The sequence below is a fragment of the Dasypus novemcinctus genome, chromosome 5 (assembly GCF_030445035.2).
Source record: "Dasypus novemcinctus isolate mDasNov1 chromosome 5, mDasNov1.1.hap2, whole genome shotgun sequence".
Taxonomy (NCBI): Eukaryota; Metazoa; Chordata; class Mammalia; order Cingulata; family Dasypodidae; genus Dasypus; species Dasypus novemcinctus.
Window position 1 is genome coordinate 136,282,533 of NC_080677.1, and position 16,075 is coordinate 136,298,607.

At 38.1% G+C, this 16,075-nt stretch overlaps 1 protein-coding gene across 10 annotated transcripts in view; it reads left to right on the forward strand.

The window, feature by feature from the left end:
* DPP6 (dipeptidyl peptidase like 6) overlaps positions 1–16,075 on the forward strand; it is a 1,316,366-nt gene that overhangs the window by 1,214,894 nt on the left and 85,397 nt on the right. For all 10 annotated transcript variants that reach the window (XM_058297586.1, XM_058297590.1, XM_058297593.1 and 7 more), the window contains 3 exons: positions 2,348–2,439; positions 3,444–3,491; positions 4,765–4,883. In XM_058297586.1, the coding sequence (XP_058153569.1) occupies positions 2,348–2,439; positions 3,444–3,491; positions 4,765–4,883 (259 nt within the window). The remainder of the gene's footprint in view (positions 1–2,347; positions 2,440–3,443; positions 3,492–4,764; positions 4,884–16,075) is intronic.

Consider the following 16,075-nt stretch of genomic DNA (forward strand, 5'->3'; position numbering starts at 1 on the left):
GATAAGTGAAATAAGCTAGGCAAAAAAGGACAAATATTATATAATCTCACTGATATGAAATAATTAGAGTAAGCAAATTCATAGCCTCAGTCTCTAGAATATAATTACCTGGGGCCAGTTGGGGGTAGGGAACAAAGAGTTAATTTGTGTAGAGTTTCTGGGTGTGGTAATAGAAAATTTTGGTGATGGATGTTGGTGTTGGTAGCACAACATTGTGAATGTAATTAACACCACTAAATTATATATCTGAATGTGGTTAAAAGGGGGAAATTTTAGGTTGTATATATGTTACTAGAATAATGTCATTTAAAAAATTAGAGTGTACAACACCATTTTAGTTTCCTTGTTTGCTCAGGTAAATACCACTGGCTTACACCATGGGAATTTATTAGCTCACAGTTTTGAGGCTAAGAGAAAATCTAAATCAAGTCATCATGGTGATGCTTTCTTCCTGAAGACTGGCATTCTGGGCCTGGCTGCCGGCCATCGTTGGTCCTTGGCTCCTGTGTCACTGGTGGCTTCTCCTGGCCTCTCCATCCTCTTCCACGTTCCATTGAATTTTGCCTGCTTGTTTCCGGGGCTTTTTCTCCATGTCTGAGTTTCATTCTGCTTATGAAGAACTCCAGTAATAGGATCAAGACCGGTCCTGAGCCACACCTTAACTGAAGTAGCCTCATATCAGAAGATCCTGCTTACAATTGGTAATCACACCCACAGGAATGGATTAAGTGTAAGAACATATTTTTCTGGGGAATATACAGCTCCAAACCACCACAAACACAAACAGTGAACCCTAGTATAAACTATGGACTATAGTTAACAGTATAATTATAGTAATATTATTTAATCAGTAGTAACAAAGATACCACACTAATGCAGTGTTAATAATAGGGAAAACTATATTTGTTAGGGGGTATAAAAAGGAACTGTGTATTTTCTGCAAGATTTTTCTCTAAACCTACAACTTCTTTAATTTAAAAAAAAGCATATAAAGAACACACGCACACACACACACACACTGTGAACATAAAATAGAGTACCCATATTTATTATGTGGCCCAAAAGGCAATTTCAAGAAAAATATTCCAAGATTATCTATGGAATGAAAGTGAAGACTCCACTGTGTTTCCTGTGATAGGGACAGCATTTACTTAGAAGCATGGGTGCACTTATTCTGTTTAAATGAACTTAATTACATGACTGGTAGAATGTCTGCGAACCCCTTATATCAGTGGTCTTCCTTGTACATCCCCAGATTCCCATGTTTTCTCATTTTGGACCACTCTAATCAAGACTGCAAAAATGTTTGATATTTTTATTCAACTCCCAGTCTCTAAATTCACCCAATTAACATTTTCTGAGTGCCCTATTATAAGTACAAAAATTTTCCCGTGGAAAGCTGGTCTTCCAGCCCATTACCTTACTCTCCTGCGTTTGCCCCATTGCCTCACATCCCCAGTTGCCCAGCCATGCCCCATTGCCTTCTGGAAGCAGCCGCACATCCCCCAGCTTCTAGCACAGGCTCCAGTTAGTCACAGGCACTCCCTTCTGTGACTTCCATTTCTGCATTCTCCAGGGTGTTCCACTTAGACCCTTCACCTATTTAATCACCACCAGCTTTGTGCCTGCTTCCAGCAGCACTTGCCATCCAGAACAGCATGCCTAGGACTCTACACCACATTGCCGCCACATCCCAAATCAATTCGCAGCCGAAATGAGATTGGTCCCTCTCCTTCTGTTATGATTTATTGTTGTAATTATTTTGTTTAACTCTGTAAGCACTTAGGGAGAGACCATGTGTGTGAGGCATGCAATACTCAATAATATTGTTTCAAACTACCTTTGGAAGTAATGACAAAGGAAGATAAAATAGGCCAAGTGTCTCTTTTTTTCCTTTATTCTTTCTTTCCTTAGTTCCTTCTCCATTTCATCCACTGCCCCTTTTTTCTCTCTCTCTTCCCTTCCCTTTCTCCCTATAATAATGACTCTACCAGTTATACTCACAAATTTAAGGGATAATATCAGCAGCATGTGAAGCACTGTCTTTTAACTGGCAATCAGTGTACTATTGAATAAAAATGTGAAATCCCATAATAATCTGCATGGCTGTTTGGGACTGGGGATGGTCAGAAAGGTTTCATAGAAGTAGACTTTAAACAAGGTAGACTTTAAACAAGAGGAACAGGCAGAGAGGGGAATGCACCAGTACTTCCAACAGAGAGAATCTCTGTCCTTCCATTACCTGTCCAAAATTGCTCAAGAATTAAGAGCCAGAGCTTTTCTGTCCGGTGTCTTTCCCTCTCACTCCAAGGTGGCTCTGACCGCTTCCCGTGTTTGTGTGTTCCAGCCCAATAGCAGCAATGACAACATACAGTCAATCACTTCTGGGGACTGGGATGTGACCAAGATTCTGGCCTATGACGAGACACGGAATAAAATGTAAGTAAGGACTCACACCATGTCACGCCAGGCCAGTTTATAACACATCTTACTGGTTAAGAGGGCCACATCCGTTTTTTAAAAATCCACTTATACTCACTGAGTACAGAATTATAGCTCAGGAGGCCTCAATCTTATCCTTCTTAGCCAGCACAATTAGTCTCTCAGATTCTTGATGAAACTATGTTCTAGATTCCTGTTTCAACAGCCCAACTTCTGAAGTTTTAAATTACTAATGATGAAGCTATTTGCAACCGGATCTGGGAAGTGAAATACTTTATCATTATTAATAATATTGTTATTACTAATATCTACCAACTATTTATTTACTAATTCTCAGCACAACAAAAAATACCAAGCTATGGTACACGCTTTATGAGCATGATCTCATTTAATGCAACATTTTCATGCAGGAACTGTATTGCTTTCCCCATTTTAAAATAAATAAACTAAGAAAAGAAGCTGTTATTTACTGCATGCTATTCGGTTGATAACGGGTAGAGCTGGGATTTAACTCATGCCCAAGTCCGTGCACTTTATCGCGATGCTCTTCAGCCTCCCTACTCAGATGATGAGTGCCTCGCTTTCTACAGTCACAGTCTTAGATGACAGTCAGCCAAAAAGTTATTCATTGAGGCAGACTGTACATCAGACTTGTATTAAATGTCTCAGGTCCTTGTTCTCTTGAAAATTAGTAATCTTGGATCCAAATCCAATCTACATCAGCACCACCGCCCCTGCTACCACCATCCCCAACAGGCTGCTCATGACTGTAAAGCCAAGGCCATTGCAGAGGTACCTCAAGCCCCGTCCCTTGGTCCTTAGATGTCTCCCCTGCCCCTGCTCTGCCCACACTTAGAGCTGGGGCCTAATGGGAGAACTAGTCGACATAGTCACTGAATGGTGGGAGTCCCTGAGTACCTCTAAAGGTGGTGGGTGATATCTGAAACACAAACGTGCCTTGAAACAAAACTAACTCCTGGGTGCCTTTATGATCTTTGCAGTTACTTCCTCAGCACGGAGGACCTGCCAAGAAGACGGCAACTCTACAGGTACCCGACTTCCTCCTGCACGCAGAGCAGCTCCCTCACCTATGAGGGCTTCTCTGCCTTTGCAGAGTTGCACCTTTTCAGCATTAAATTGGGGGATGCCCTGGAGAAAAAGCCCCTTCCTAGATGAATAGCTGTAAGGCTGGAGAGAATTAAAACCATTTAGGGAGAAGTTGGTCTTTGTGCTGAGAATTTAAGGTTGGAGGAATCGAAAAACTCTCAGGCAAATCCATGTGATCACAGGCTGCTGCTCTCTTTGGACTTTTCATTGATGCATGTCTATTAGGATAACTTTAAGTAGTCATATCACAAAATTAATAAAAATTATAAAGGCAGCCTACCTACACTGTCCTCTCTCACTTCTACCAGTAGAAGTCTATCTTCTCTCTCCCATGATGTATTTCCAGTCATTTAAAAACAGGTCTCATATTGGAAGCTGTGGTTGTAATTGACCCTTCCATGTAAAATATTCAGAAAAGAATTTCTAGGGAGCAGATATAGCTTGGTGGTTGAGCACCTGCTTCCCATGTACAAGGTCCTAAATTCAATCCCTGGTACCTCCTTTTAAAAAAAGAGAAGTACTGTATACCACAATATATTTTAATTTTGGGAAATACATTTTAGGCCTTCTTGATGTAAAATCATTTTTGATCAGAGTGGTCCCAGGGTAACATCTTCAAATTTGCCCCTCCTCCTCCAGCTCCATTCAGAGGCAAAATTGCAATCATTCCTCCCTGTCAGGAGAAACAGTTTTTGGAAACAGCCAGAGTTTGACTCACTTGATGTTTATGGAGCACCTGCCTTATCATATGCCCCAAGGGAGGATAAAGATATTTCAAACATACCTACTGTTCTCAAAGAGCTAATGACCTAGTCTGAGATAAGACATATGGATAAAATATTAGGTAACAATACCCAACAACTATATTCTCCTGACCTCAGGGCCATGCACTGGGCTCAAATAAAAGAATATACAACATTCCATAAAGCGTAAGTGCTGAGAATTCTAAGAAGGAGGAGGGATTTACTGGTCAGGGAAGGCTTCAGGGGAAAGGTGAATATGGAGCTTGTATTAACAGATACTCCAGCAGGGGTCCTGATGGGAGAAAAGCACCCGACTGGTTGATGCAGGGGTCCACAAAACACCTTTTTGTAGCAGAAAAATTGGCCAGCTTGAAATACCATACTAAGAGACTTGGATCTTGACCATTGTGAATGTTTCCTCTCGGTTCGACAGCCATGCCTCAGTTCCTGCCCTGATTTCTTTTCTCCTCAGTGCCAACACAGTGGGCAACTTCAATAGGCAGTGCCTCTCCTGTGACCTGATTGAGAACTGCACTTATTTCAGTGCTTCCTTCAGCCACAACATGGACTTCTTCCTGCTCAAATGTGAAGGTAAGTTCCTAGTACCATTTCAAACCTGTTTTTAAATGGATACTGAAATTCACGGTCAAACTTGCAGAAAAGTGGAGGAAAGAGGCAGCTATGGTAAGAGCCCAGGAAAGGTAAGAGAGCAACTCATTCCAGAATGGGAAAGTATTTCTGTCTAACTGAAGACATGGGCTCATTTGAATGGTAGTATTGCTTCTCAATCTGGCACAGTAATATTTTGAATTTTATTGTTTCATGGTTTATCAGAATGTTTTATGCATGCTATGTCATTTATTCCCACAACTTTTCTACCATTTTCTATAAAAGAACAATAATCTTGTGAGCTAGTTGGGATAAGCATCTTACACACTAGTCAATTAGAGCATCAATAAAATGAAGACAAAACAACAATTTCAAAGATCAATTTGTTAATCACATTTAAGGATTGGGGTTATTAGAAAAAAGTCTCAGAAAAAAAATATTTTCCTATGACCCAATTCATTGATAATTTACCCCAAACGTCAGCAAGTTCTTGATCACACTAGTGAACATACAGGAAACAGTAGGTTTTATCCTGTAGTGGATATTAAAAAAAAAAATCTTTGCATCTTGTCCTCATATTTTGGAAAGATAAAATATAAACCCATGAAAAGGTAAGTAATAAAAAATATATCTCAAAGAAGAGCTTTATTACTGAGACCACCTCAAAGAATGAAACTATGCTACAGGTAGAGATTGATTGAGATCAGAAACAGTTTACCTCTCAATTATAGTTTCAATTATTCATAGGTGAAGAATAAATAATTTTCATTAGAGCAACATCTTTGCAAGCTTTTGCTAGCTTATTAGTAGCTAGTGACCTCATCCTCTTTATAGCATTGTCATCTAAATTCTTGAAAAACTACAGAACAAGAAGACTCAGCATCTTGATCACCACAAGTTCAGCCCCAGACATTCCTCCAAGATAATGGGGAGACAACCGGAAGGGGAAGGAAGAGGCTCTTAAATGTCACCTTAATCCCGCAGTCCCCTTGAAGCTTATCACGCTAAACTCCTATCCATCTCTTCCTTCACTGCCCTGGAAGTAGACCTCTGAGCACCAGAAACAAGAGAATACAGTAGAATTCAGTACCTGAAATCTAATTAACCTACATCACTTATCCAGTGACAAACCTGAAACCCAGAAGTTACATGAATTCCACCCCTGTCTCATGACGAAGTATCACAGAGGTTTCACATCAAGATTTCCTGATTCCCAGGCCAGTGAAAGTTCTCACCACAGGCCAGGACCTTTTGAAATAACAATTTGAGAAAGTATAGATTTATAGAATATAGAGACTGGGGAAATCTGACAAGAAGACCAAGTAGGAGCCAAAAGTCTGACATGGAGTTATATAATCAGAGATTTGAGGCATTATGTCATAGAAAGTGGCTTTAAAACAAGAAGGAAAAAAAATTGAAGTCATGTCAAAGAACTTCCCAAAGAAAAAATGGCTGAGTGAGAAAGTTGGTAGGACCTCTGTCATAAAAATCTGCAAAGAGGGCAGATTCCAATTTGCCAGAAATGAGTTTAAATATTGCCTTATCAGAAGGCAGAGTGTGGACTAGAGGGCTTTTGTAAAGATCTCTGATTTTAACTGTCAATACAGTGACAATTTTGAATTTCTTGGATTCTTACTCATTCTTACCAATATTTGCTCCATACATGACCTTTATATACTCCACTATCTTATTTGTTAACCAGTCCTTTTCTGCTTCCTCTTGGAAGTCAGAAGCTCCCTGCTAAGTTCAACAGGAGCTTCTCAAACCAAAGTTTAGTCTGAATGGGCTCATTTTAACAACTGGCACAGACTTTGTTGTATGGTTGCCATAGAGTTCAGCCATGGATGCAATGTAAAATTCTCTCCCAAGAGTTCAATGGCCATAGATTCAGGTAAGTAATTCCAATTTTCCATATAGTCAATATAAAATGGTACCCATGTTGGGAGGCTATTTGAACAGAATGTGTTTGGAGATCACTTAACAGTTGTGTGTGCAAATTTCCAGTCTGCCTGCTAGCATCCCCAGGGGAGAGGAATGACATTTCCTTTTATTTTTATATTCTAGCCAGTTTGGGAACATTTTCTATTTATAAGGCTGCTCGTATTATGGTCTGTGGAGTGCTCAGTATGAAGACACAGTTTCTCAGTTATGGCTTTGGAGGTAAAACAGAAGCAAAGAACATAAGTATAGGCATTTTAGGGGGAATGCATATTTGATCCAGCCCATTGAGAACCTCCTTAAGGATGGGAGGTTTCTCCCCTAAACACTTCATCCCCCCTAAAATCAAATAGAATCTAGAATTTGAAAAACAGGCTTAGACTGAGAGATTATCTCTTCCAATCTCCACCTGTCCCCCATTTTATTGACTACAAAACCAAAATCTTAACTGTTCATGGAGTTAGCACCCCAGGATTTTCAGAATCATTTTAAACCTGTTTAAATATTAGCCTGTCACTTATCTTAAGGTAAGCATAAACCAAGCCCCTTCTTTAACAACCTGTTCTTTTAAAAATCTTCTATAATAAAATATTTTCTGTTTAAAGTAACTTGAATGCCCATATTCACATCTCCCCACCCCAAATCTAATCAAAATACCATTTTTAAAAAGGTTTTTTTTAAGCCATAAATTTTTAAATACAAGAGAATGATGAGAAGACAACAGCAGCCAATTTTTGGAACCTAGGAACTGACTACTTAACGGGCCCATGAAAGCGGAATCCTTATCCTGCCATAAGGAAAGCTGAGCAGTAACCCAGTTTACACCACAGGATGGCAAGAATTGCTATAGGGGATGAAAAGATCCATTGTTAAGAAATTTCAAAAGAGAAAAATGGTTATAGCCAGTTTCCTTGGGTTTTTTGTTGTTGTTGGAGGAGGAGAAAGAGGAGAATGAAGGAAAGCTTTGAGAATGAACTGGCTTTTAAAATAAGTCTTGAAGGCTGGTTAGGATTTAGAATGTGGAACAGCAGTCCAGAGAGAAATGACAACATAAGCAAAACACGAGGAAAATTCTAAGTTTATTTGGTTGAATTCTTTTGCAGCCTGTGACTCACAGTGTCTCTACTGGATATGCTTATGCTGTTTATTTTCCTGTGCATTTTAAGAAGCCCAATGTAATAGCCAAATATAATTTTAAAGTAATTTTGTTTTTCTCCACATTTCTCAGTTAGACATTAAAATAGATCCAAATGTGTAGTCTCCAGGAACATTTGTTAAACTTCCATTTCCTCTTCTATTTATTTCTTTCACACCCCATAGCTATGCAGAGATACTCTATAAACCTTTGACAAAAATAACTTTCACACTCGGCACTAGAGATGCTTGGGTTCCTTCTCTTCCTTTCTACCTGCAGCATGTTATGATGTAGATTAACTTAACCTCTCAGACACATCAGAAAAAAAATGTCCTTTTATAGGAAGAGGGAAATGGTATTTGACAATGAGAGGCTTCTCTTTGGAATATCAGTGAAGGAGCCCACATTAAAAATGGTCCAGACCATCACAGAGGGAACTGCAAATAGTTCCATTTGTCTGGGATACTAACCAAAGGATTTAACACCTAGTTCAAGGTGGGCACCAACTAGTCAGAATGGATGCCCAGAGCAGGCACAGACCATAATACCACCTGAGTATATAAGGGTGAGGCATCAGATTTGGGAGACATCTGCAGCTATAAAATCATGAAATTGCAACAGCCCCATATAAGCTTGATCATTCTCCCCACATTCCTGTGGACCTTCCATTATAAAAGTTTTTGGTAAGTTGGCATGTCCTCTTAACTTGCATTGCAGTGCTCAGCATTGCAACTTTATGGTAGCTTCTCATAGTTCATCAATTGTTTGCGGTCAGTGCTTCTATTATTTAGGTGTACTGGTCTTCTCCTACTTTCCAGTTATTCTTCTCTGGTGTCTTCAGCACCTTAGAGATTCGTTATTATTGTTCTTATTGTTCATGTGCTTTTTCCTCTAATTTTTCATTAACCTTTCTTCTAGGGTTTCTCAGGATAGCCATTTTCATATTTCTTTATAATTTTTAAGTTTTTCATTAAGTAAAATCTTAAAAATGCATAAATTATTGTATATACCTTTACACAGTTATGTTAAAAATAGATGAAAATATTAAAATAAATAAAAAGTCAGAAGTGTTTGTAATTCCTATATACGCATATTGCCTACCTGGATTCGAACTCTTAGGGTCAATATTGATATCTTAAAGGCATATGTTTCACTTGATCACGGGACACTTTTGTGAAGGATCACCTCTAACCCAGGCTCAGAAGAACCTTTGGAAATACACCTAAGCTTTTTCATATAGAGACATTCAAGTTTCTTTTCCAGCTTTCTAGGACCTAACAATGAAGCCAGCTGCATCCAAAATATTTTATTATGATTTAACATTTGATAATGCTTTCCCAAAGTATACAAAGCAGCTTTCTATATATAGGTTTAAGTAGTAAGATGTGTAATAATAGAAATGCCTAATAAAATGTCCAGCTGCTTACAACTGAAAAATAATTTCTTTATAATATAATATTGATCTTTACATTGCCATTCTTGATTCCTTGCAATTTACACTCTACTTGGAAGTAGGTCTACTTGGTATTTGCTAGACTCAACATATTATTACACATTGCCAAGCATTTGTCTTTGCCTGATAAACTCCTATTCATTCTTCAAAGCTTTTCTTCAGGCAGAAGTTGATTTTTTTTTTTAAGATTTTTTTAAATTTTATTTCTCTCCCCCTCCCCCCCAGTTGTCTGCTCTCTGTGTCCATTCGCTGTGTGTTCTTCTGTGACCGCTTCTATCCTTTCAGCGGCACTGGGAATCTGTGTTTCTTTTTGTTGCATCATCTTGTTGTGTCAGCTCTCCGTGTTTGCAGCGCCGTTCTTGGGCAGACTGCCCTTTCTTTCACACTGGACGGCTCTCCTTATGGGGTGCACTCCTTGCGCATGGGGCTCCCCTATGCAGGGGACACCCCTGCCTGGCACGGCACTCCTTGCGCGCATCCGCACTGCGCATGGGCCAGCTCCACACAGGTCAAGGAGGTCCAGGGTTTGAACCGCCGACCTCCCATGTGGTAGGCGGATGCCCTATCCATTGGGCCAAGTCTGCTTCCCAGAAGTTGATTTTTATTCCCTTCCCAGGTGGGATGAGTTAAAAATGATAAGGTTGTCCAGACAACATGGACATGATTTTGCAATCACCCCTCAGCCTGATGCCCGGTGAGTCCTCAGTTCTGCAGCCACCGTAGGCAACGAGGGAGGCCCAGAACACATGCCTCAACTGCCTCCCCCTACACTGCGATAGCCACCATCTACTCTTGGTTAAGCCCAAACCCATATTTAAAGAAGAAAAGTACTGATTTTGCTTCCAAAAATCCATGCACCCTGATTGGATAAGAAAGAGGTGGGAAAGAACTCTATTATTCTTCTCAGAAACACAAAATCAAGGGAGGTCACATCAGACTTTGTACCAGAGACCATTTTTACCACATTCTAGAGGGAGTGAAGAGAAGCTACCCAGAGGAGTGATGACATTCAAACCATGATTTTGGAAGATAACTCTGGAATATTAGAGGTAGAAGATCAGTTCTAGTATAGAATTTCCACATGAGTTCTTCTACCTTGTCATAAAGTAAAATTAATACCCAATTTACATGGAAGCTATATGAAAAGTGGCATAGGATTTTCTCCTTACCAACTAAACTCAACCCTGAGAGCCACTGAACAACTGAATCAAAGTGCTCATGATTTAAGTTTTATAATCATAGCCTATATTTAGAGAATCATGTATGAATCAAGTATTTACTGCTTCATACTGAAACATTTTTAAATATATTTTTTAAAATAAACTTTTCTGGGAGCCAAATGTAGAACTATAGCCTCTATTTCATGTTCTGAATGAGGAAAAGGACAATCTGAGTTAATGAAAGCTACTATAAGCTCTGGGCTTCCCTTAGAGTGTTAAATTGTCATTTAGAGATCTACTTCCAATCTTAAAGGTATGTTTGGTCATAGGCATAGTAGCTTAGTTTTTCAAGACAAGCTCTCCATCTTGAAGTAGAATCAAAACATTAAGGGATGCAGATGTGGCTCAAGTGATAAGGCCTCTGCCTGCCATATGGGAGGACCCAGGTTTGATCCCTGGGACTTCCTGGTGAAAAAGAAGAAGAGAAAGCATACCTGCACAGTGAGCCAGTGCCCACATGGTAAACTGAGTGCCCATGTGAGTGCCCACGTGGTCAGCCGAGTGCCCACATGAGTGCCCGCATAGTGAGCCAGTACCCATGTGGTGAGCCAGTGCCTTTGCAGTGAGCCAGTGCCCACACAAGTGAGTCATGCAGAAAGATGATGCAACAAAAGAGAGATGAAGGGGAGAGTCAAAGTGAAGTGCAGCATAGACCAAGAACTTAGGTGGCCCTATTGACAGGGAATCTCTCTCCACATCAGAGGTCCCCAGGATCGAATCCCTCTGAATCCTAGAGGAGAAAGAGAAGAGAAGACAAAAAAGAGAAATAGATACAGGAGATCATACAGCGAATGGACACAAAAAAACAGTGAAAAACAGCAGGGCAGAGGCAGAGGCGGGGGCGAGGTGGGAGAGAGAGAGACAAGTTATATTTTTTAAAAAAACATTATATTATGACTCACACTTAAAATAAAGTGAGTGACTTCATCCTGATTGCTATTCTTCTTAATATTAACTACTCCCTGAGGGAATCTCTGAGATACTCTATCATTTTTATCAAGAGAGATGGTAAATCACAATAACTGAGAACTACAGAGTATGGAATTGAACAGAACTGGGTTAGAATCTGGGCCTTTCCTCCTTACCCTCTTCTTTCCTTACCCTCTTCTATCTTTGTGACATTGACCATGTTGGTTAACTTTTCTAAATCCTCTATTTCCTCATCCAAAAATTAGAGGGTTAACAGTGCCGATCTTGAAGGATTGTTGTGAGGATTTTTCAATATACTGTATGCAAAGTACTTAATGGTATCTGATACACACGAAATGCTTAATAAATGTTAACTAATATTCTTATGATCATAATTGTTATCATCATCACTAGATGTTGGGGCCCAGAAATGGTTAACTTCCATGAAATTAACTAAGCGACATCCTTTACAGTATCCAAAGATGAATAGGTGATTATTGCACTTCACCATACCTGGTGTTAGAAGCCCTGGGTCTGCCCTTACAGGAGTAGCCAAAGATGCCAGAATTAAAGAACGTGGAAAAAGCACAGCCCGCCCAGGAGTGGCGCCTCACACAAAGAGAGCTGGCACAGCAAGATGACACAACAAAAAAGAGACGCAATTTCCCAGTGCCACTGGATAATGCCAGCAGACACAGAACACACAGCAAATGGACACAGAGAGCAGACAACGGGGGAGAAGGGGAGAGAAATAAATAAAATAAATCTTTTTTAAAAAAAGAACATTAAATTGCCCATCTATTAAGCATGGATTAAAAGTACTTGGTGACTTCAAAAACATGTATTCTTAACTTCACAAGTGAATTCTACCAAACATTAAGAAGAATTAATGTCATTCATGTTAAAACTCTTCCAAGAAATTGAACAGGAGGAAACACTACCTAACACATTCTATGAGGCCCACCTCACCTCATACCAAAACAGGTAAAGATACTACAAGAAAAGAAAATTACAGACCAATTTATCTTATAAGTATAGATGCAAAAGTCCTCAACAAATCTAATCCAACAGCACATTAAAAGAATTATACACCATGATCAGGTATGTTTTATCCCTTATATTGTATGCAATAATAGTTCAACATAGGAAAATCAATCAATGCAATATACCACATTAACAAAACAAAGGAATCAATTGATACAGAAAAGGCATTTGACAAAACCCTGCCTCCTTTCCGAATAAAAACACTTAGAAAAATAGAAATAGAAGGAAACCTCCTCAACAAGATAAAGGGCATTTATGAAAACCCCACTGCTAATACAATACCAAATTTTGACAGACTGAAAGCTTTCCCTTTAAGAGCAGGAACAAGAAAAGAATGTACACTACCACCATGTTATTCAACATTGTGCTGGGAATTCTTTCTAGAGCAATTAGGCAAGAAAAAGAAAAGGCACCCAAATTGGAAAAGATGAAGAATAACTTTCATTATATGCAGATAACATGATCCTATATATAGAAAGTTCCAAAAAAATCTATAACAAAGCTAATAGAGCTAATAAACAGGTTCAGCAAAGTAGCAGGATACAAGATTAATATACACACACACAAAATAGTATTTTATACCCTGGTTATGAACAATCTGAATAGGAAATCAAGAAAAAAAAATGCATTTACTATAGCAACTCAAAGAATCAAATAGCTCAGAATAAATTTAGTCAAGGATGTAAAGAACTTATACATGGGAAACTACAAAAATTTACTTTAAAAAATCAAAGATCTAGCTAAATGGAAGAATATTACATGTTTATGGATTGGAAAACTAAATGTTGTTAAGATGTCAATTCTACCCAAAATAATTTATTGAGTCAACACAATTCCATTCAAAATTTTAACAGCCTGCTTTGCAGAAATGGAAGAATTTATTTGGAAGGGTAAGGATCCCTGAATAGACAAAACCATCTTGAAAAAGATGAACGAAGTTGGAGGACTCAGACTTCCTGACTTTAAAGCTTATTACAAAGTTACAATGGTCAAAACAGCATGGTCCTGCATAAGGATAGAAATACAGACCAACGAAATTGAATTGAGAGTCAGAAACAGACCCTCACATCTATGGCCAATTGGTTTTTAACAAGACTGCCAAGTCTACTCAGTTGGGAAAGAAGAGTCTCTTCAACAAAGCATGCTGAGAAAATTGGATATCCACATGCAAAGGAATGAAGAACCTCTATCTCACACCATATACAAAAATTCCCTCAAAATGGAACAAAGAACTAAATATAAGAACCAGAACTATAAAACTCCTAGAAGAAAAAGCAGAAAAGCATCTTCAAGAACTTGTGATAAACAATGGTTTCTTAGCCTTTACTCCCAAAGCACAAGCAACAGCAACAACAAAAATAGATAAATGGGGCCTCATCAAAATTACAAACTTTTGTCCATCAAAGGACTTTATCACAAAAATGAAAAGACATCATACTCATGGAATAAAAAATTTTGAAATCATTTATCTGAGTAAGAGTTTAATATCAATAATAAATAAAGAACTCCAACTCAACAACTTTAAAAAAACAGCCCAATTTAAAAATGGGCAAAAGACTTGAATAAACATTTCTCAAAAGAGGATATACAAATGGCTAAAAGCACATGAAAAGATGCTCAATATCATTAGCTATTAATGAAATTCAAATCAAAACCACAATGAGATACCATTTCACACCCACTAGAATGACTACTATTTGAAAAAGAGAGAAAAATTACAAATGTTGAAGAGAATGTGGAGAAATAGAATACTCATTCACTACTGGTGGGAATGTAAAATGGTGCAGCCTCTGTGGAAAGCAGTTTGGCAGTTCCTCAGAAAGCTAAGTATAGAATTACCATATGACCCAGCAATCCCACTACTAGATACATACCCAAAATAATTGAAAGCAGGAACTCAAAAGGGTACTTGTACATTGATGTTTATAGCAGCAATATTCACAATTGCCAAAAGATGGAAGCAACCCAAGTGTCTATCAACTTATTTTTATAAATAAAATATAATATATACATACAATGGAATATTATTCAGCATTAGAAAGGAATGAAATTCTGGTTCCTGCAACAACATGGATGAACCTTGAAGGCATTACTGTTGAGTGAAATAAGCCAAACACAAAAGGACAAATATTGTATGACCTCAGTGATATAAAATAATTAGAATAAGCAAACTCATAGAATTAGAACCTAGAATACAGGTTACCAGGAGACTGGGTGGAGGTAAGCAATGGGGAGTTAATACTAAATTTATACAGAATTTCTATTTCAGTTGATTGTAAAGTTTTGGAAATGGATGGTGGTGATGGTAGCCAATATTGTGAGTGTAATTAACAACACTGAATTATATATTTGAATGTGGTCAAAAGGGGAAATTTTAGGCTGTGTATATGTTACTAGAATAATTAAATATAAATAAATCCATGGGACTATATAACACAACCTGTGAATTCTGAAGTAAAACCATAGATTATAGTTAACAGTATAACTATAAAAATATTCTTTCATAAATTATAACAAAATACCACATTAATCCAAAATGTTAATAATAAGGTGGTATATGGGAATATGAATGTGGTTAAAAGGGGAAATTTTAGATTGTATATATGTTACTAGAATAAAAATTTAAAAATAAAACATAGGACTGTACAACACAGTGAGCACTAACGTAAATGATGGACTATAGTTAGTAGCACAATTATAATATTATTTCATCAAATGTAACAAAGGTACCACATTAATGCAAAGTCTTAATAATGGGGAGGGGAAATAATGTGGGAATGCTGTATTTTTCACTTGTGTCTTTTACCTCTGTCACAAACTGCTGCTCTAATTTTTCAAAAATCATGTGAAGAATACAGCATTCCCACATTAGTTCCCACATTATTACTGCTCTAATTTTTAAAAATAAGATAAAATAAAAACACAAAAAACATGTGTGCCTAAGATCCCCTGCAGAGCTGGTTCTCATCAAAGGTAGGAAGGAACCAAATTTCCTTTAGCATTTGATATTTCCTCTTTCTGTGGCATTTTCCCCTCCCTGCCTTGACTCTTTAGAGCCCAATACTCTTAGCTCTTTTGGCACTGTTCCATCATTGGGAAACATAGTTTATTGCAGGAAAATACATATTAAGGTGCTAGTGAATTCTGTCACTCCTCCTTGAGTATTAGTCATAATAGAAAAATGAATAAGGCAAGGATGAAAAATAGATGTCACTCTTACAGACAAATCCCACTTGATTGGAAATTGTAGGCTGCAAGGCTATGGATGAGAAGAGGTATTTTGAGGCCAAGTTCAGGCTCAGTAAGAATGAATGTCATGATTGGTAATGTTTGCCACAAACATGGTGAGGGAGGAAGTGGTATTGCACATGCCATGCATCTATCACATTTAGTGTAATCCCTCCAAATAAATACATTAATCCTTAATGGTGAAATTTCAGCTAGCATATATACTGGGTTAAATAGTATCCCTCAA